Genomic DNA, 23,416 nt, shown 5'->3' on the forward strand with positions numbered 1-23,416 from the left:
GAGTAAATTAAAAAAATTGAACAAATCAAAGGCCTCTAATTCTGCGCCAAATTTAGAAGAACTCGCGAAGTCTTCTTATTCTGCGCCAATTTAGAAGAATTCTTTGAAAATAATCCTGTGTGTGATAGTGAAGGCACAGACACAGAAGGAGACGTGGGGGAGGAGATGTCCAAACGAATGACAAAGTCGGAGGATGAGGGTGGACGGAGGGTTCAACTCTTGCCCCACCCCCCCACCCCCCCTCGACGCCCCTCAAGCAGCATAGATCTGAAAGGAGACAATGAGTATGAAGCACCCAAACGACACTCGCAGGAAATAAATAGCGGCCACAGTTCATCAAGCCTGGACAACAAGGGAGGGCGGACGTCACCCTTGCCCCTCGCCCAGAAATAGAATATCAACAAGCTGGACTTGAATGTGGTGGTGCCTGTGAAACCCGGGGGAGATGCTATGGTGAGTCGGTACTGGGGGGCTTTTTGTCAGGTGCTGAGTGTTAGAATCTTAGTAACCTATGTCCCACTTTTATTTCAGTACTTTTAGAAAACCCGACCTAATGTGTTGATGGCTGGAAACATACATGTTCCAACTCTACCTCTTACCCAATAATCCCGTATAATTACCATTTCTATTTTCAAAACCAAAAATATGGCTAATATTGACGACGAATGTGTTAAGAATTTCATAAACACAACATCTGCATTAAAACACCAGTGAATATACAAAGTAATTGTGGGGATAGGGGAATTCCCATTAAAACAATACCTGAATCACATGACAAGATGTGCAAGCATGGAGCACCACCAACAACGACTAAATTTTTAACATGTACTTTTATGAGAAATGTTGCGAGCGTGAAAGTGAATTCTGAAATAAAAAAAATGTCTTTCTGTAAATTTGATACAGAGTACACTACATTTCCGGATCGAGATATTACCTATCATTTTACATTTTTTTTATGTTCCCCCAGTCTCTACTGGGGGACATATTGTTTTTTGCCCCTGTCTGTTTGTTGGTTTGCTTGCGTCAAACTTAACATTTGCCATAACTTTTGCAATATTTGAAGATAGGACTTCATATTTGGCATTTATGTGTATCTCATGGAGCTGTACATTTGAGTGGTTGAAAGGTCAAGGTCATCCTTCAGGTCAAAGGTCAAATATATGGGGACATAGAGTTTCACAAATCCATCTTGGTAATCCCACGCTTTTTGAAAAGCGTGGGGATATGTGGTTATCTCCGCCGTCTGTCTGTCCGTCCTGGCCCACTATCTCCTCCTACACAATAAGCACTAGAACCTTGAAAACTTAAACACATGGTAGGCTATGAGCATATGTGCGACCCTGCACTATTTGGAATTTTGATCTGACCCCTGGCTCAAAAGTTATGGGGGTTGGGTCGGGGTCAGAACAGAGATTTTGACTCATTTTTAAATGTTATTTTACTTTTACTTCTTCATTTCTGCACTGATTTACTTCAAATTGATACTGAACCTCTCTTATGACAATACGCTCAATCTCAACTATGCATGGCCCCATTACCAACCCTGGGGCGCCCCGCCCACATAGACCACACCAACCCCAAAATTTCCTTTTACTATAATTTCTTCATCTCTACACCGATGCACTTCAAATTTATACTGAAATTCTCTTATTGTCCCTCCCGCCCAGAAATAGAATATCAAACAAGCTGGACCTGAATGTGATGGTGCCTGTGAAACCCGGGGGAGATGCGAGGTGAGTCGGTACTGGGGGCTTTTTGTCAGGGGCTGAGTTAGAATCTTAGTAACCTATGTCCCACTTTTATTTCAGTACTTTTAGAAAACCCTACCTAATGTGTTGATGGCTGGAAACATACATGTTCCAACTCTATCTCTTACCCAATAATCCCGTATAATACCATTTCTATTTTCAAAACCAAAAATATGGCTAATATTGATGACGAATGTGTTTAAAGAATTTCATAAACACAACGTCTGCCATTAAACACCAGTGAATATACAAAGTGAATTGTGGGATAGGGGAATTCCCATTAAACATACCTGAATCACATGACAAGATGTGCAAGCATGGAGCACCACCAACAACGACTAAATTTTTAACATGTAACTTTTATGAGAAAATGTTGCGAGCGTGAAAGTGAATTTCTAAGAATAAAAAAAATGTCTTTCTGTAAATTGTACCGAGTACACTACATTTCCGGATCGAGATATTACCTATCATTTTACATTTTTTTTATGTTCCCCCAGTCTATACTGGGGGACATATTGTTTTGCCCTGTCTGTTTGTTGGTTTGCTTGCGTCAAACTTTAACATTTGCCATAACTTTTGCAATATTGAAGATAGGAACTTCATATTTGGCATTTATGTGTATCTCATGGAGCTGTACATTTTGAGTGGTGAAAGGGTCAAGGTCATCTTCAAGGTCAAGGTCAATATATTGGGGACATAGAGTTTCACAATCCATCTTGTTAATTCCACGCTTTTTTGAAAAGCGTGGGGATATTGTGGTTATCTCCGCCGTCTGTCTGTCCGTCCTGGCCCTATCTCCTCCTACACAATAAGCACTAGAACCTTGAAACTTAAACACATGGTAGCTATGAGCATATGTGCGACCCTGCACTATTTGGAATTTTGATCTGACCCCTGGCTCAAAAGTTATGGGGGTTGGGTCGGGGTCAGGACAGAGATTTTGACTCATTTTAAATGTTATTTTACTTTACTTCTTCATTTCTGCACCGATTTACTTCAAATTGATACTGAACCTCTCTTATGACAATACGCTCAATCTCAACTATGCATGGCCCCATTACCAACCCTGGGGCGCCCCGCCCACATAGACCACACCAACCCCAAAATTTCCTTTTACTATAATTTCTTCATCTCTACACCGATTCACTTCAAATTTATACTGAATTCTCTTATGACAATACGGTCAATCTCAACTATGCATGACAATACGGTCAATCTCAACTATGCATGGCCCCAATACCAACCCTTAGGCGCCCCACCCACATAGGCCACACCCACCCAAAATTGCCTTTTACTATAACTTCTTCATTTCTACACGGATGTCATTTCTAATTGATACTGAATTTTCTCTTATGACAATACGGTCAATCTCAACTATGCATGGCCCCATTACCAACCCTGGGGCGCCCCGCCAAATAGGCCATACCCACCCAAAATTGCCTTGCTATAATTTCTTCATTTCTACACCGATATACTTCTAATTGATACTGAACTATTCTTATGACAATACGGTTAATCTCAACTATACATAGCCCCATTTCCAACCTGGGGCGCCCCGCCCACATAGGCCACACCCAAGGCTCGCGCTAGGGGGCGATTGTGAGCGACTTAGTCGCTTTCTTACGCGGAACGTCGCCTAAAAATTAAGAAATTTCAGATAAAAAGCGACTTCCAATCTCCTTCTTATCAGAATTTGTTTACATCCGGTTTTCTCGATGTCAAGGTCTGACTCAATTTTCCAATACTCACTGTCGCAGCCCGGAGCGTGTCGCAATTGAGCGACAGGTAATTTGAAGTAAAACCCCGCCCCGATTCTCCAACCTCCGAACTTATCTAATTAGCGATCGATATTGGTCAAGTCATAATTCAAGTCACATGGTAGCTGGCCAATCAACATTGAGTTCGCTCACACATAATATTGGGTCATTCATGCGCAGACACTGTATACTTGGAAATACACAGTTGATATTGTCGTCTGCCAACACTTCATGTATAGCGGCCGATGGCAAACGTTGTATTTAAAGATAAACAAATAAAAAGGAGCCTAACAATAAAAAAATTATTTCTAAGTTGATCACTTTACATTTCTACCGACTATCAATCTGAATTTACAAAAGGATGATAATTAAATAACTAGATCTATGTCGATGATGTTACACCTTTCTGCTGATTATCGTTTGAAATTAAAAGGTGATAATTAAGTTGTTTTTTACCCACAAACTATGCTATTGTGAAGCAATATGTCAATTAAATTGTATATTAATTACGTATTTGCTAGGTTTACGATTTTCATTTTTTTTGCTGTCAAACGATATGCACAATTTGTTTCATGTGCGTAACGCGTACAATTTTTCGGACTGTCGTTTTCGGATACATTATTTTTCGTCGATTAAGATTTAAGTTCTTTTAAGAAGAAATAGAATGAAGAATACAGATGGGGTGATGCGGACGGTGTGGTTTATCATATTTCAAAGTGTATTCAAATGAAATTTCAATTTGAAAGACTATAATAAAAAGTAAAAAATAATTATTAAGAAAGCATATGTTAAATGTCATATTTCAAACATAAATATTTATCTGGTCTGACAGTTTTATTCAGCTTATGTTATCTACTGCTTCATAAACATATTATCTTTGAAATACTTTAGTCTGTATAATATGATATTTACATCAAAATGGATTGAATATAGAGCTTTTAAAATTGTAGTTATTTATCTGTCGTGTCTATTATTACTTGGTTAATTAGAACTGCTGGAAAATTTAGGTACACAAAAGAAATATAGTTATGTGTACTACAATGGTATACTTCAATAATGTGATACACATATGTGTGTTGTAACGCCCTACATGCAAACCCTAGTGTCCGAGTCTCTCCACTTCTCCCTAGAGTCTCCTCACTTCTCCCTAAATCAGTGTCCAGGGAGAAGTCACTTCTCCCTAAAATTTGAGGCCAGCGTGAGCCCTGACACCCACCCAAAATTGCCTTTTATTTAACTTCTTCATTTCTACACCGATTTACTTCTAATTGATACTGAACTTCTCTTATAACAATACGGTCAATCTCTACTATGCATGGCCCATTACCAACCCTGGGGCGCCCCTGGGTCAAACATGCGGCGTAGGGATACGCGGCGGCCTCTGCCGTGCCATTTCTAGTTATATTTGCAATATCTTTGCTGAGTTAAATCAGAATCATGTGTATCCTTAAATAAGGTACCAAGGTTAGTCATCACTGCAGAGGCCACATGTATGACTCAACTTAAAGAAACTTGGTCCGAATGTTTACCTAGATGATAAATGGGAAGAGAATGAATCTGGGTCACAAGGGGCCAAAAAACTAAGTCATTAGGTCATATCTTTGAAAAACCTTGTAACCACACTAGAAGCCACATTTGTGACCCAATCTTAAAGAATGTTCTTCTTTTACAATATCCTTTTTCCAAGTGCGAATTTGTGGCATGTGTCCTTAAACTTGGTCACCTAATCAAATTTTAGAAACACTTTTATACTACTAAGTACCTGTCTCTCAATGCTTGCCTGGTACATTCTTTCGCTACAACTGCATTTCATTGCCAAGCTTTTTATCTGCATTAATTACATTTTTATTAAGCAATAATTATGTCTTTATGTCCTGCATAGTATCACAAGGAAGTCTTGAAAGTGTACAGACATTCATTCATACTTGAAACAGACCATTTGTTCATAATTAGGTTGGAATCATAAACATTGCAGGACCAAATGAAGTATTTGTATACAGTCAAACTGACCTAGTGGTCAACTGAAAACAGCGGTCAACTGCAGACAATGGTCATTTTGATTGCCCCCCCCCCCCCCTCCCCCCCCCAACAAAAGTCACTATATATTAAACTTTTAAATAACAATCAACTATCCATAATGGCAAATGGCCAGTATATTTCACTCCAAAGTTGTTTTTTAATTGAGAAGAATTGTCACCACGAGTTACTCATTTCCAGTTGCGAAAAGTAAGAACGCAAATAAACAGGTGCACTTAACAATAACAATGTGTATCAGTAGCAATTTTTGGCTGCTGTCATAACAACAAAGCATTAGGGTGTGACAAAGATCATTATTGCTGATAGGTGTTGAAAACAACACTAAGCTGGCAAGTGTTGTTATAAGAATGCATTAAAAGGAGTAGTGATGGTCTATTCAGGAAAATCGGACAATAAATTGCACTTTTTACAACAAACTAACTTACTTTTTACAAGAATCTTTGGAATCTTTTTTTTAATGAAAACGATACAGTTAAACCGTACTTTCTGTTAATGCTGTAAATGACAGCAAATCCCCTTTTTAGCTCACCTGAGCGATAGCTCGGGGTGAGCTATTGTGATCACTCACCGTCCGGCGTCCGGCCGGCCGTCCGTCTGTCTGTCTGTCTGTCTGTCTGTCTGTAAACAATTTGTAAACATCTTCTTCTACTAAACCATTGAGCCAATTTCAACTAAATTTCATTTGGAGCATCCCTAGGTCATGGGACAAAAGAATTGTTAAAAAAAATTTGATCACATAACCAAGATGGCCGCCATGACCATATATGGTAAAAACCTTAAAAAATCTTCTTGTCAGAAACCGCTCATCAGATTTTCAAAAAATTTCACAGGGATGACCTTTGAAGGCTCCCCTGAAAAAGTTGTTCAAAGAAATTTGATTCGTCAAAAAACATGGCTGCAGGAGCTCATTGAACTTTGTTCGTTTTTGCCTATTTTGTGAAAACTTTCAATAATCTTCCACATTTTTTGTCCGATCCTTTCCAAATTTGCACAGTGTCTTTATATCAATGAGGACACGAACCCTACAAAAAAATGAGCATTATTGGTCCATGAAGTACAGAATTACCTCCCCTTGAATTGAGAAAATGGTGTTTATGCAATTAAGTCCAAATTTGTCATCCAATTCTTTCCAAACTTGTAAGGATTTAGCATGGTTCAAACAAGGGAAACAACTACGGTTTATGCATGTTCTTTTTATTACAGATTTGCCTCCCTTTAATTTATTCAAAATCTCATTTTACAGCAGAGATTCTAAATCTGACCTGTAAATGAGCCCCATATTTACTGCCAGTGCTAGCTTACCTTTTCCCATTTGATCATTCTTAAGTATTGGTCTTGTAATGCTGCTACTGCTTCTGCTACTGCTACTGCTACTACTACTACTACTACTACTACTACTACTACTACTACTACTACTACTACTACTACTACTTCTACTACTTCTACTACTACTACTACTACTACTACTACTACTACTACTACTACATCTACAACTACTACTACTACTACTACTACTACTACTACTACTACTACTACTACTACTACTACTACTTCTACTACTACTACTAGTACTACTACTACTAGTACTACTACTACCACCACCACCACCACCACCACCACCACCACCACCACCACCACCACCACCACCACCACCACATCTACTATTACTACTTTCTACTACTACTGCCACTACTACTACTACTTTTACCACTACTACTACTACTACTACTACTACCACTACTACTACTACTACTACTACTACTACTACTACTTCTACTACTACTACTACTACTACTACTACTTCTTCTACTACTACTACTACTTCTACTACTACTACTACTACTACTACTACTACTACTACAACTACTACTACTACTACTACTACTACTACTACTACTACTACTACTACTACTACTACTACTACACCACCACCACCACCACCACCACCACTATTCACAGTGACAAAAAACGTATTCACACAATGGCTGCTACTACAACTTATAGCCCATATAGGGGGGCAAGCATGTTTTACAAACAGACCTTGTTTCTATGGGATTTTAACCACAACTGTTCATGTTTATCTCCGACACATATTTTTAGGTCACCTGTCATGAAGTGACACGGTGAGCTTATGTGATCGTGTGATGTCCGGCGTCTGTTGTGCGTGCCTGCGTGTGTCCGTGCGTCCGTCCGTCAACAATTTGTTTGTGTAGACAGTAGAGGTCACAGTTTGCATCCAATCTTGATGAAATTTGGTAAAAATGTTTATCTTGATGAAATCCGGTTTGGGATTGTATTTGGGTCATCTGGGGTCAAAAACAAGGTCACTAGGTCAAATAATAGAACAACCTTCTGTAGACAATAGTGGTCACAGTTTTCATCCAATCTTTATGAAATTTGGTCAGAATGTTTATCTTGATGAAATCTGGGTTGGGATTTTATTTGGGTCATCTGGGGTCAAAAACTAGGTCACTAGGTCAAATAATAGAAAAACCTTGTGTAGACATTAGAGATCACAGTTTTCATCCAACCTTTATGAAATTTGGTCAGAATTCTTGATGAAATCTGGGTGGGATTGTATTTGGGTCATCTGTGGTAAAAATCTAGGTCAAATAAATAGAAAAACCTTGTGTTGACAATAGAGGTCACAGTTTTCATCCAATATTTATGAACTGTGGTCAGAATGTTTATCTTGATGAAATCTGGATTGGGATTGTATTTGGGTCATCTAGAGTCAGGAACTAGGTCACTAGGTCAAATCATAGAAAAACATTGTGTAGACAATAGAGGTCATAGTTTTCATCTGATTTTAATGAGTCAGGTGAGCGATTCAGGGCCATCATGGCCCTCTTGTTATACTTAATCTGGCATGATGTCAATGAAGTGGCAACCTTTATTTAAAAATATCTCCCCAAGAATGTTATACGAAATGTCGGATTCACTTAATTAATGAGATGCATAAGTTAACATCATTACTATTGTTTATACATGTAATGTCATAGATTAAGTTTACAAATAATTATAAAATTAAATGAATGTACAGTGACCCCACGTTTATCCAGACACCTCCGTTCCGGCAGAAATTTCCGGATTAATGAATCTTCTGTATTATCAAACCAGTGCCGTTTCAAGAGTACAATATTAACCTTATTACATAAACCATTTACATACTTATTTTGCATCAAGAATGATATTTTTTGTTACGCGGACATTGGTTTTGTTTAAAAAAAACAAATGTTGTTAAACAATGTTAATACAAAAATGCGTAACCGAATTTTAGTACATGTACACACATGACGTAAAGCTTTGTGAATGTTACAATCACACAGAAAAGCGTTGATAGCTTAGTATTGAATCAATATTTGGTTGCTGTATACACTTTCCATGTACACTATCCATGAGGACTGCGTGTATCTCGTGTGATACTGCCACAGTAAAAAGACTTTGCCACGGGTTACACGCAAGCTGTAAGCTGGTGACGTCACAGAGTTACAAATAAAGGGTGTTGAAGTCAAATGAAAATTAAAACATAAAACTGCCATTCTGTTTTAATATCTTTATTTATAACACGTCTCATACGACAGAATGTTGAAATTATTAAAATAGCGACAAGTAAAATTTGATGCGTTTTAAATGGATTGCTTAAATAATCCTAGCACAACTTTTCATGCATAACAAGTTCATTTCATGAAAAAGTCTGTCACTTTTGTTTGGTGACACTCCTTCATGGTTTGGTCATGAAGAACAGTAATCATTTTTCAAAGCTGGTCCAGTGAATGCTGGCTGTTTTGATTGTCGTTGTTTGTGAAGCGGGTACCCGTCTGCTCGAAGTATGAGATGACTGTAGAAAGTGCAGCCCAGGCTTCCTTAGTGGTGACGTCAGTGAAGGGGACATTGTCTGGGTATTCGGGGTTGTTGTCGTCATGGGTCGGCTCCACGGCTCATGTTTCGTCACTTAGCATGGATAGGATGTCCTTGTCTTGTAGCTGGTGCCCAGTCGGTTCATCTGCGTCTACCCCGACATAATCCTCAGCAGATAGTTCGCAACTCTCAGGTGGCAGCAGGCTAAGCAGACGTTGAAGCTGTAGCAGGGGCATGTCGTCATTGTCCTACTGCACATACGAAAATCAAACATCTAACCAAATGTGTCATTTAAAGGTCATTGTGTAATGCCGACATCAATTTAAGTTTAAAGTCGAAGTCGAATCATGTTTAGTCACGCCTATTAGCTATCTCAACTAAACACATTAATATTTCACACCTCGGTGATCGCGCTTTTGTTTAAACAACGGGTTGGCGATTAAGACTTAAACAACAATACTTCACGCCTCAGTGATTGCACTTTTGTTTATATGGCAGCTGGGCGATAAAACCCAAATGTTGGGAAGCATTAGTGCTGCAACAATACGCCAAAAACCGTATTGCAATATATTGTCAGTTCAAAAACCCGTATTGCAATATATCGCAATATATTGCTAACTTGTACCAAAATTATAACTTGCCAATTACCCAATAATCCCATAAATTCCAATTTTAAAGCAAATTCTGGTAAATATTTACTATAAATGTGCTCAAGAATAATAAGAAACACATACATTTGCAAATTTTCTTAAGTATCAAATACATTTTTGCAATTGTTACTATTTAAAGATGTGATGAAATAACGTCCAACCGGGGCGTTTTTCCCACTGAACACGCGTAATTCAGCTGACGTGATGTTCCCGTTTTTATACAACACAAAATTCACCCATACTTTCCATGCGACGTTCTACATGTCTGTATAATTTTCGCGCGCTTTTTATTGAGACAAAGGATTAAGCACTTTTTATTTGACGCTATAATTTTTTATTGTCGCGTTAAAATTCAAATTTGGAAGCGTGTTTCCGAAATTCGGATTACAAATAATGCTCAAATCAGAATCGAACGAAACATTTACAGCTGTGCGCAATTAATTCAACGATAATCTGTTCAAAAGCATCGAATGAATGCTCCCATGTAACAATGCTACTCCGTATAATACACTTTTTAGAATGCTTTTTTTACGTAAAAATAATTTACACTGCTTTGTTGTGTTTACCTTTTTATCATTATTTCGGATGGCTTTTCTGGACGAAATGTGAATGAATTTTTGTAAAATTTTCGTACCGGTATGATGAAAATCATATCGCAATACAATATGCGGATTGCGTATTGCGATATATACCGATATACCGGTATATTGTTGCAGCCCTAGGAAGCATCCTGATTAACGAGACATTATAACAGCTAAATTCACAGATCTACGTCTGGATCCGAAAACGCGAGATAAATGGGGCAATATACTGCATAATAAATCCGTTCCCCCTGACTTTTGTCCGGATCGCAAGATTTTTGGACTATCAAGATCTAGATTAACCCGGGGTCACTGTATAAGATATAATTCTGTATTATTCCATTTAAATTATTTATGTTATTATGCCCCCCTTCGAAGAAGAGGGGGTATATTTCTTTGCACATGTCGGTCTGTCGGTCAGTCCGTCCACCAGGTGGTTTCCAGATGATAACTCAAGAACGCTTAGGTCTAGGATCATGAAACTTCATAGGTACATTGATCATGACTCGCAGATGACCCCTATTGATTTTGAGGTCACTAGGTCAAAGGTCAAGGTCACGGTGACTCGAAATAGTAAAATGGTTTCTGGATGATAACTCAAGAACGCTTAGGCCTAGGATCATGAAACTTAATAGGTAGATTGATCATGACTCGCAGATGACCCCTATTGATTTTCAGGTCACTAGATCAAAGGTCAAGGTCACAGTGACCTGAAATAGTAAAATGGTTTCCGGTTGATAACTCAAGAACGCTTTTGCCTAGGCTCATGAAACTTTGTAGGTAGATTGATAATGGCTGGCAGATGACCCCTATTGATATTCAGGTCACTAGGTCAAAGGTCAAGGTCACGGTGACCCGAAATAGTTAAATGGTTTCCGGATGATAAGTCATGAACACTTATGCCTAGGATCATGAAACTTCATAGGTACATTGACCATGACTCGCAGATGACCCCTATTGATTTTCAGGTCACTAGGTCAAAGGTCAAGGTCACGGTGACCCGAAATAGTAAAATGGTTTCCGGATGATAACTCAAGAACGCTTATGCCTAGGATCATGAAACTTGATAGGTAGATTTATCATGACTCGCAGTTGACCCCTATTGATTTTCAGGTCACTATATCAAAGGTCAAGGTCACGGTGACCTGAAATAGTAAAATGGTTTCCGGATGATAACTCAAGAACGCTTATGGCTACGATCATGAAACTTCATAGGTACATTGATCATGACTTGCAAATGACCCCTATTGATTTTAAGGTCACTAGGTCAATGGTCAAGTTCACGGTGACCCGAAATAGTAAAATGGTTTCAGGATGATAACTGAAGAACGCTTATTCCTAGGATCATGAAACTTGATAGGTAGATTGATCATGACTCGCAGATGACCCCTATTGATTTTCAGGTCACTAGGTCAAAGGTCAAGGTCACGGCGACCCGAAATAGAAAAATGGTTTCTGGATGATAACTCAAGAACGCTTATGGCTAGGATCATGAAACTTCATAGGTACATTGATCATGACTCGCAGATGACCCCTATTGATTTTCAGGTCACTAGGTCAAAGGTCAAGGTCACAGTGACAAAAAACATATTCACACAATGGCTGTCACTACAACGGAGAGCCCATATGGGGGGCATGCATGTTTTACAAACAGCCCTTGTTGAGCTTAGTTATTGTCAATGAGCCTTTGTTGTACACTGAGTGTGAACACCTGGGTGGGAAAACAACGTAGCAATACTATCAACTGACCAACCATCTAAAAAGTGGGATCCAAGAATAGTGGTCACCTGTTGACAACGGCCACTTAGTTCATTTCCCTTGACTGACCGCTGTTTGAAGTTTTGACTGTATATACATGTATGTTAGTAACATCAGACCATAGGCACCAATACTTTACCATTCATAGTCATAGGAATAATCTAATTAACTCATAGTAATAAAATAAATAATAGATGTTCATTTCACAAGGTTACATTCTTTGTTGCCATCGTTTGCTTGTGTTATTATGTTTACATACTTATCATTTCTTAAAAAAGCTGTCAAGAGCCTGTATGAAGTCAGGACCTAGATATTAATATTTGAACTTGCAAAGCTGTTAGGAGCTGTAATGAAGTCAGGAAGTAGATATCAATATTTGAACTTGCTACAGATCGTCAATGACCTTGAAATAATCGTTGTGTCTATTATATACACTGATAAAAGAAATCTTTGTGCATGGGCATGTACTAACTGCATGTATTAGAGTTTTAGTATTCCACACCTGTTAAGTCAAGGTTAGTCATGTGTGTGCATTCTTAATTTAAACGTTGGAATATTGTTGATTAAGTTATTTAAACTCACCCGAGTTTTCCATCAGTCAAACAGAAATAGTAAAAATTAGCTATGTATATGTATTGAAAACTGACACTCTATCATTGATAACAAAATATGTGCAGATTTGTTTAACAGGGTTCCCAGTCAACCTGGAAATCAGGGAAAACCCGGAAAAAGACTCACTTTTTCCAGTCAGGGTAAAGTCAGGGAATTAGGGAAAAGTTCTTGAAATCAGGGAAAAATCAGGGAATTTTGTTTGGTCAGACTTTCCATACATGTGTCGAAAAGTCCATACAATTAAAACAGCACATTGATGCCTTGAGGCAGAAAGCCAATGAAGTGGAAGACAACAACATTAAAAAGCAGAAATGTGTTGTTAGTAAGCTATCAGCTTCTCTGCAAAGAGTCTACTCTAGGAACTTTCTGAAATTGAATTACATTGAATTTTTTTTAATACTGATGTTCAAGGTACTATTCAAACATCATTATGATAAGTTACATGTAATACTATATGAACATACTCTCAGTACAGATTTTCCTGTTACTGTTTAAAAATGTCGATATGTTCCAATAGTTGTTGCAAAACAAACATTAAATGAAAATAAATAAAAAGCTGAGGAAAGGATGTGAAGGGAGATGGGAAGCCATTGCTTTAAAGGGATCGTCATGAATGACGAAAAAAATAATCTAAAACACCGTATTTTTTTACAATTATTAGTTTATATTGATAAAAATATCACGACTGGTAAATAACATAACTTGATTTATTTTTTTAAGTTTTCATATTTTCAGTATATTTTGTAATATTTATTATGCCCCCCTTCGAAGAAGAGGGGGTATATTGCTTTGCTCATGTCCGTCTGTCGGTCGGTCGGTCTGTTGGTCCGTCCACCAGGTGGTTGTCAGACGATAACTCAAGAACGCTTGGGCCTAGGATCATGAAACTTCATAGGTACATTGATCATGACTTGCAGATGACCCCTATTGATTTTGAGGTCATTAGGTCAAAGGTCAAGGTCACGGTGACCAGAAATAGTAAAATGGTTTTTGAATGATAACTCAAGAACGCATACGCCTAGGATCATGAAACTTCATGGGTAGATTGATCATGACTTGCAGATGACCCCTATTGATTTTGAGGTCACTAGGTCAAAGGTCAAGGTCACGGTGACCCGAAATAGTAAAATGGTTTCCGGTTGATAACTCAAGAACGCATACGCCTAGGATCATGAAACTTAATGGGTAGATTGATCATGACTCGCAGATGACCCCTATTGATTTTGAGGTCACTAGGTCAAAGGTCAAGGTCACCGTGACCCGAAATAGTAAAATGGTTTTCGGATGATAACTCAAGAACGCATACGCCTAGGATCATGAAACTTTATAGGTAGATTGATCATGACTTGCAGATGACCCCTATTGATTTTGAGGTCACAAGGTCAAAGGTTAAGGTCACGGTGACTCGAAATAGTAAAATGATTTTCGGATGATAACTCAAGAACGCTTTTGCCTAGGAACATGAAACTTCATAGGTACATTGATCGTGACCCGCAGATGACCCCTATTGATTTTCAGGTCACTAGGTCAAAGGTCAAGGTCACAGTGACAAAAATGGTATTCACACAATGGCTGCCACTACAACGGACAGCCCATATGGGTGGCATGCATGTTTTACAAACAGCCCTTGTTGTACTGGGTACAGGTACCAGATAATTACCAGTTAACTATAAATAACATCAGCAGATTGATCATCATCGTCACGTGGTAAACCCAGGAAGGCAAATTGTGCATGCGTAGTGAATTGTATATATTTTACATATAAAATGATCTACTTGCATTATTTATAGTGTGTAAATCGTTATGTCACCTATTTTCGCGATATACTTTTGATTTCACATCTCGAAATGTTATTACCGAATATGCTGAAAATATTAACTTTTTTCGTCATTCATGGTTGACGGTCGCTTTAAAGTTACATAAATATAATACATGTTATTGTCTGCAACTGCCATTAATTGAGGATGTCTCAAACAAGAAATTGGTCTAAATTATGGTACTGGAATTTTTATTTTCCATCAGGAAAAAACAGGGAAAAATCAGGGAATTTTGTTCATACAACAAGCTGGGAACCCTGTTTAAATATCACATGTTTTAAGCCAATCTTTCTCCACCCACAGGAAAAGCCAATGGGCTCCCAACAAGGACAGCTACCTGCAGACCCAGAAGCTGAGCCACCCGGACATCCCCTTTATAGACGAGAGCCCCGTCAAGTCTCCGCCCTCAGACCCGGACGCCCCGCCCCTTCCTGTCCGGCCGCAACCTGTCACCAAGAGGCACGGAACGTCCACCGCGTCCAGTAGGTGGCAGGGTTCTGATGTTTGCCATGGAACATGCAGGGCCTGTATTCACCAACCGATTCTGAGACCTAAATCTTAAAATCTAAAAATAAAGAATATTCTTATAACTGTAATGTTCTAGTACAATGTAAAGGGAGTCTAACATGGCATTTACACTGTGAACTTTTACAACAATTGTTATTTAGAACTGTTCATGACATAAGCACCAGAGTTAGCCATTATATATTCATACTCTGAATTATGTTTGCTTGGGTCTTGGTCTATTTTTATTTAAGGTCTAAAAATTGGTTGGTGAAAACGGGGCCAGATTAATGCATGTGTATAAAGTGGCTCCCCTTTGCCGCACTTGCTTTTAGAAAAAATGACATTTTCTTTTTCAATGCAATCTCTTTCTACATTTGTTTGATGGCTGAAAGATTAGTCTTCATGATTGTTTCCATTTAGTTTGGTGAACATCGCTCGAAAAGATTATGCAGGCTGATCTTGTTTGACACTTTATGAAGTTGTATGCACTGAGTCTGGTTTCCCATGACATCTCTGAATAAAAGTCTATTAAATTACTTTATAATTAGATGTAAGTGATAAATCTATTATTTTTTACTGTTTACTGTAAATAAGAACACTTTTGACTTATTCTAATTTCAAAATATTGTTTCATCTGAAATAAATGCAAAAACAAATCTAGTCAATATATATATACAACATAACTTCATTTTTGCATGCCGTATTTATTACAAGTAAGGAGATTGAAAAAAAGAGTAGAGTTTTTTTATTGATCAACATATAACATAGTTTTATAATGGAGCAATGCCATTGGGGTTTAATGAATGTGTGCAAAGAGTCGTACCAGTCTAGCCTGTGCAGTCCACAGAGGCTATGTGTGCAAAGAGTCGTACCAGACTAGCCTGTGCAGTCCACAGAGGCTATGTGTGCAAAGAGTCGTACCAGACTAGCCTGTGCAGTCCACAGAGGCTATGTGTGCAAAGAGTCCTACCAGACTAGCCTGTGCAGTCCACAGAGGCTATGAGTGCAAAGAGTTGTACCAGACTAGCCTGTGCAGTCCACAGAGGCTACTCAGGGATGACATTCGCCGCCGAAACTGAATTTTGGATTAGAAGTGACTTTGTTATAAAGACAAATTTCCTTAAAGCGGAAATTGTAGTCCTTGATTATTGTGTGCAAATTACACAGCCTAATCTGAGATGCTTTTTATTTGACTTTATTGCCATCATGTTTATGTATGATGTTATTTTCACACATTTTAACTGTCATAATCCACAAACTTATTGCGTTTTATATATTATATATTAGTTTTTAACCACACATGAAATATGTATAAACTTGGCTTAATATCGACTTTAAATGTGTAAATGAACATTGACTGTGCTCTGTGAAAAAGGGTTTAAATACATGTGCATAAAGTGTTGTCTAAGATTAGCCTGTGCAGTGCTCACAGGCTAACCAGGGACGACACTTTCCACTTTTATGGTTTTTTTTCATTTACTAAAAGTCTCTTCTTAGCAAAAATCCAGTTTTGGCGAAAAGTGTTGTCCCTGACTTGTCTTTGCGGACTGCAGGCTAATCTGGGACAACACTTTATGCTCATGTATTAAACCCCGTTTTCACAGAGCATGGCTTGTATATACATTCGTGTGTACAATTTCAGCAAGCAGCTATGTTGATGCAGACAACTTGAGAAAATTAAGTAAGTGTAAGAAAAACATTTTTATTTATTCAATGATACTTTGTTATCATACATAAAGTTCATATTAAAGTGAAAGGAAACATTTATATAAGTAAGTAAAAATATTTTTTATTATTAATGAAAGTTTAGATTAAATTATCCGTTTGAAATAAGTACTTGTATTATTGTTTTTGATTTTCCATTTATTTGGTTTGTTAATCATAATTATCATTTGTCTAAAGGGGGGGACTTCATTTGATACTGTTCATTTCTCGGTTAGTCAAAATTCTTCATGATTAGCCCAGATTTTTGTATTGCTGTTCATGATTTTCCCTTATTTTCAATTATTGTCCTTGATTTTCCCTTCTTGTTTGTGTCACGATTTTCCCTGAATTGAAAATATTCTTCATGATTTTTGGGTGATTTTCCATTGTTGTTCATGATTAGTCTTTGATTTTCCATGTAAGAGGACAGTTATGTGGATGTGGGAGAAGCACCATTGCCAGAGGATGAATACTCACTTGCTGAGGAAATCAGGTACGCTGCTAGTTTTGTGTTGTATGTTCAGTGATCATATAGTTATTTGCAAAATTATTTTAGAATTACAAACCTGATAGTCTACCAATGCTTTTCAGGCATTCAAGATTGTTTTCATCATTTTTGTTTAGATTTTCTAGTGTTTGCTTATCAGTCCAGCTGAAATCAAACTACTTAAACAAAATGGGGCAAACTGTATTTATAAACATGTTTGTTCATATTATCTTTTCACATGTACCAAAAATATTGTTATTAAAAAATTGATAATTTTGATAATTTTGTCTACCTTGAGATGATGTTGGTATATAACAGATATTACAGTGGAGTGGTTGCTATATAATCAATATTTGGTCGTTGTTTAATTAAAGTTTGCTTCGGGAAGTGTAGTCATGTGACATTGGTGTGGGTGCCGTTACATCAACTTGCTAGAAAGGACACACTGAAATGTCATTTCATTGTTTTTTCAATCTTACTAAAAAATATGCCTCATTATGGGAGAAGAGGGCTTAATGCATCTTAATGCATGTTCTTTAAGTGTGATCCTTGATTGGCCTGTGCACAGGGGTGTTAAAGTTCAGGATTATTCCTAAATTCAGGATTTTGGCCCTCAAAAACTGCTTTTGATGTTTATATAAATTAGAGGATTTTTGTTGTGGTATTTAAAGATTTTTGTCACAAAATGTCATTTTTAACATTAAATTATTTAATTTGACATATTGTTAACACAGTTTACATAATCAAATGAATAATTAACCCTCTTTTGGCACTGGCCCCCCACATGCTAGGCTTATTTTCAGGATTTTAGATTTTGGCCAATTGACACCCCTGTGTGCAGTCCGCACAGACAAATCAGTGAAACCCTTTGTACCTAAAAAGAATTCTTGGTTTTAAGAAAGTCTATTCAAAAAAAAAATTTAGTCTTGTGCAGAAAGTGTCTCCATATTTAGACTGTGCAGAATGCACAGGCTAATGTAGGATGATACTTTATGGACATGCATTATGCCACATTTTCCCAGAACGAGGTTCAAATACTTCTATTTACTTGATAATTTTATGTGGATTGTACTGGGTTAACCCATTTATGCCTAGCGTCTAGAAAAAAGACCTTGACAAACAGCGTAGACTCAGATGAGACGCTGCATGATGCAGTGTCTCATCAGGGTCTGCGCTGTTTGCTTAAAGGAATTTCTGTAAGAAATATTCTAAATATGAAAATAAATATACTAGACATCCCTAATTTTGGAAATAAATTGATCCAATTTAGAAGGATGGGAGAGTCCACTAGGCATAAATGGGTTAAACATGTATGTTCATATGCTTAGTATTTATATTGTATTTTGTGAACATCTGCCTACTTTCAGACCATTAGCAGGAAGGTAGGGGTTTGTTAGGTTGCTGTAAATGTATAACCTGTAATCAGAACTGCGTGCATAATTTGTGCATAACCACTAGACTTGCTGTACTCAAAAAAATTGTTCTTAACCACTACATGTTTTTTTAGCTCTGCTGTTTTCGGAGAAAACCCGAGGTATTGTCATAGCCAGCTCGTCGTGTTGTCCGCCGTAGGCGTTGTGCTAAAACCTTAAAATTGACTCTAAAATCAAAGTGCTTCCACCTGCAACTTTGAAACTTTATATGTAGATGTACCTTGATGAGTTCTACACGCCACACCCAGTTTTGGGTCACTAGGTCAAAGGTCAAGGTCACTGTGACCTCTAAAAAAAAATAATCTGACAAGCTTTCACAGCCGAGCGTTGGCACCCGTTATGCGGTGCTTTTGTTTGTGTTTTAGAACTACTCAAGTGTTTCATTTTTCTCCTGTAATTTTATTTAATAACAGAGAAGTTTCAGTATACTTCGGTGTTTTAACTTGTGGTGGTTCTTGGCTTAAGCTAAATAACTGGTCTACCTTATTTACATATGAGCCGCATCATGCGAAAATGGGTCTTATGCCATCTGCTGCCAGAGTAGCTTGGGCTATGAACTACCTTGTGTGCTGACTAGACAACGATACTTTGGGTGACTTTAAAGTGGACATGGTAGCTCCTGACCAGACTGAGCAATTATCCCTTTACCACTTAGATACGTATATTAAAGTGTTGGTAGTCCCTTAGAAAGTTATATTTAATTAAAGACCTTTCTTACTATATTCAAGTTTTTAAGGCTTCATTTCCAACCCTTAGATACTGATGAGCAGCAAACAGCATACAACCGAGTTACTCACAGGCTGTTCTGGTTTATGCTGTTTGCACATAGCCATTTTCAGTTTGCTTCTGAGCTGGAATGAGTTATACACACTACTCTGGAGCTATGGTGGTCACATGTGACACAATACCCATGTTTTCATGATGTGACTCAATTGATCTAACTTCACTTTTAATAATCTATTGTTAAATGTGGGTTGGCTTTTCTAGCTGACATCTTGCCCTGTTGTATAGTCATGATTTCTGTATATTGAACTAATGAAAAGTGCTTTTGTCTAGCAAAAATGTGACGTTTGATTGGAATGCAAAAGTTGAGATAATTAAATCTAACATCTCAAATGTATCATCTTAAATGAAGATAATTTATTTGTACCGATTATGTATATGATTGAAAGTATGTGCTATGACATTATTGAATATTATTCTAGTGTTGTTAGCAACAGTTATATACTTAGACACATGTCATAATGCAGCATTGTACATTACCTGAAATAATATAGGCAATATGAATGCAATTTATTTCATACATTTACAGGCAGTTGTGTTAGCAAAATGCTCTCAAAAATAAAGTTTAGTAGTTTGTAAACATGCAGCTTGCTACTGCTGCTGCTAATGATGTTTTTCACAAGATCTGTACCTTATGTGTAATTAGCAAGTTAGATTTGTCAATATTAACAAAATAAGTATGTGTTTTTGTATGTGAAGCCATCCAAGCCACACAGTGTATCACCACATTTAACATGCTTTTTAGGACTCCTGTCTTTCATCTGTTCTGAAGGTTTACCGAGCTGGTTTCTGGGAAAACCGAGCTTATTGCACATGTGCAAATTATTGTCCCAGATTATCCTGTGCTATCTGCAGTTGTGACACCTTTCCTTTTGTCTAAGCTGTATTTTTGTTTACAAGAGAACTCCTTTAAATGAAACATTCAATTACAAACAAATGCACAGGCTAATCTGGAATGATACTTTACAGGCATGTATTTTTACACTTATGTGAGAGCGCAGCTGACATTATAAAGAGTAACAAAATTCAATTTTCTGTATGCCGTGCTTGTTAGTTAAATTATATAAGCCAGCCTAGTATAGTTGCTAATTGTAAAGGATAACATGAAATAACAAATGCTTTTAAGCGATGATACTTCTCTGCCCAAACAAGCGTTGAAAGACATTTTATTTATAAATGTAAAGTTGCCCATTAAGTTATTGTTTAGAAGATAACAATATTGAACATTTATAAAACCAGGTCCGCACAGCTAGGCTAATCAGGGATGACACTTTCCGCTTTTATGATATTTTTTTTTTAAAGAATGTCTATTGTTAACAAAAATCAAGTTATTGCGGAAAGTTCCATCCATGATTAGCCTGTGCGAACTGCACTAAATTCATAACTGACTTATGTCCCTATTGAGCATGGAATATCTTATGGGGTGTGTTGAATCTAGGACAAGGTAAATGATGGAAGATATTGACAAATAGTTTCTAAGCAATATATAAACAGAACATTAAGAATATGTAATGAAACTTGATTGACTATATACATGTAGAGAATATTTGTTGGATTTGGTGGAATAATGATTTTAATTCACAAGTTATCATAGAAAATATGGCTAATTAGGGCCGACACTTTCCGCCTAAATTGGATTTCCGCTAAGAAGTGACTCTATAAACTAAAAAAAACATAAAAGTAAAATGTGTTGTTCCTGAAAAGCCTGTGCCGACTGCACAGGCTAATCTGGGATGACACTTTACGCACATGCATTAAAAAAACAACTTTTTACACAGCTCATGTATTTATGTATAAAACTTCATTTGTTTTTTTATTTTATATGAGGCATTTTGGGTCAAGGTAAACTTTAAAGGTCACAATCAGTAAATACAGAGAGACAGTTTAGATTCAAAATCAAGGCCTATGTGTGTTACAGGATTTTTTACTTTTTACAAATTAGAAAGTATAAAATATTTTCATAGCTAAAATGACTCACATACTAAAAAAGCAGTTTGGTTAAGAAAAAAAGAAGCCTTATTCTGTCATGCGCAAGTCAAGAAAACTGTAATCGGACAGCTCTTGTTGTTCTACCGCTTTCACCGGAGGGGACTTATGGTTTGCGCTCCGTGCGTCTGTCTGTGAGTATGTCACACTTGTCTGGATCCTACGATAACTTTAAAAGTTCTTCATATTTTTTCATGAAACTTGAAACATGAATAGATGGCAATATGGACATTATGCACGTCATTTCATTTTGTTCCTACGTCAAAAAATCTGGTTGCTATGGCAACAAATATATATATATTTATAAAATCTGACAATGGTGGAGCCTGTAGGGGACATATATTGCTTGGCAATAGTCTTGTTTAAATATATCACACTTCTGCTTAAGGGCTGAAACTTAAAAGCATATTAACCAGCATGCGAAATTGCACACCTATATATTTTGGTTCAGTTTTTGTTCCATCATAAGTGGAGATTACAGTCATAAGCTGACTATGGGGCACATCCTTGTGCTAGGAACACATTCTAGTTTGTTTTTTCATTGTACACGCAATACTGTAATATAGGATCCTAAAACTTAATGGCAATACAAATTATAATAATAATTATTATGATATATGTAGCGATAATGATAATAATGATGATGTCCTCACTTCAGAACAGGGCTAGAGAAGTTACAAATATTGTCATGCATATGCATAAAGTGTACTTGCAGAATAATCAGTGCAGTCTGCACAGACAAATCAGGGACAATACTTTCAACCTAAACTGGATTTTTAGCTCGGCGTTTTCGGAGAAACCCAAGGTATTGTCATAGCCAGCTCGTCATGTCCTCTGACGTCCGCCGTCTGGGTCATGCTAAAACCTTAACATTTTGTTAAGGTTTTGAACATTGGCTCTAAAATCAAATTGCTTCTACCTACAACTTTGAAACTTTATATGTAGATGCACCTTGACGAGTTCTACACGCCACACCCATTTTGGGGTCACTAGGTCAAAGGTCAAGGTCACTGACCTTTAAAAAAAAAAAAAATATTCTGACAAGCTTTAATTTATTCAAAACAGCACCCATAGCCGAGCCTGGCACCCGTAGCCGAGCGTGGCACCCGTAGCCGAGCGTGGCACCCATAGCCGAGCCTGGCACCCATAGCCGAGCGTGGCACCCGTAGCCGAGCGTGGCACCCATAGCCGAGCGTGGCACCCGTAGCCGAGCGTGGCACCCGTAGCCGAGCGTGGCACCCATAGCCGAGCCTGGCACCCATAGCCGAGCGTGGCACCCGTAGCCGAGCGTGGCACCCATAGCCGAGCGTGGCACCCGTAGCCGAGCGTGGCACCCGTAGCCGAGCGTGGCACCCATAGCCGAGCGTGGCACCCGTAGCCGAGCGTGGCACCCGTAGCCGAGCGTGGCACCCGTTGTGCGGTGCTCTTGTTATTTAGAAGAGACTTCCTGTAAATTAAAAAATCCTAAAAACTATTGTCATCACTTCAGAAAAGAGCTAGAGAAGAGGCCGATATCTTCTGCCTACATCAAGCCCACTGACCTTTCCACCGTACCCGAGCCCCGTAGCATTGACAACCGTGCAGGGACCCCGCCCGTCTCAGAGATGATGACTTACATAAAGATGCAGGATGGCATGTATCTTGATCTGGTAAGCCTGTGACATAAAAATTTGTGTTTTAAGCAAATAATGAATG

General features: G+C 37.9%; 1 protein-coding gene across 1 annotated transcript in view; it reads left to right on the forward strand.

The window, feature by feature from the left end:
- Positions 1 to 1,653: 1,653 nt before the first annotated feature.
- The window catches only part of LOC127831281 (rho guanine nucleotide exchange factor 16-like), a gene marked incomplete at its 5' end in the record, with an annotated part of 46,373 nt that continues 24,610 nt past the window's right edge, over positions 1,654 to 23,416 (forward strand). Inside the window, 6 exons of the mRNA XM_052356257.1 lie at positions 1,654 to 1,733; positions 15,125 to 15,303; positions 16,971 to 17,009; positions 17,456 to 17,525; positions 18,887 to 18,901; positions 23,211 to 23,370. Coding sequence (XP_052212217.1) covers positions 1,654 to 1,733; positions 15,125 to 15,303; positions 16,971 to 17,009; positions 17,456 to 17,525; positions 18,887 to 18,901; positions 23,211 to 23,370 — 543 coding nt within the window. The remainder of the gene's footprint in view (positions 1,734 to 15,124; positions 15,304 to 16,970; positions 17,010 to 17,455; positions 17,526 to 18,886; positions 18,902 to 23,210; positions 23,371 to 23,416) is intronic.

The sequence above is a fragment of the Dreissena polymorpha genome, chromosome 5 (genome assembly GCF_020536995.1).
Source record: "Dreissena polymorpha isolate Duluth1 chromosome 5, UMN_Dpol_1.0, whole genome shotgun sequence".
NCBI lineage: Eukaryota > Metazoa > Mollusca > Bivalvia > Myida > Dreissenidae > Dreissena > Dreissena polymorpha.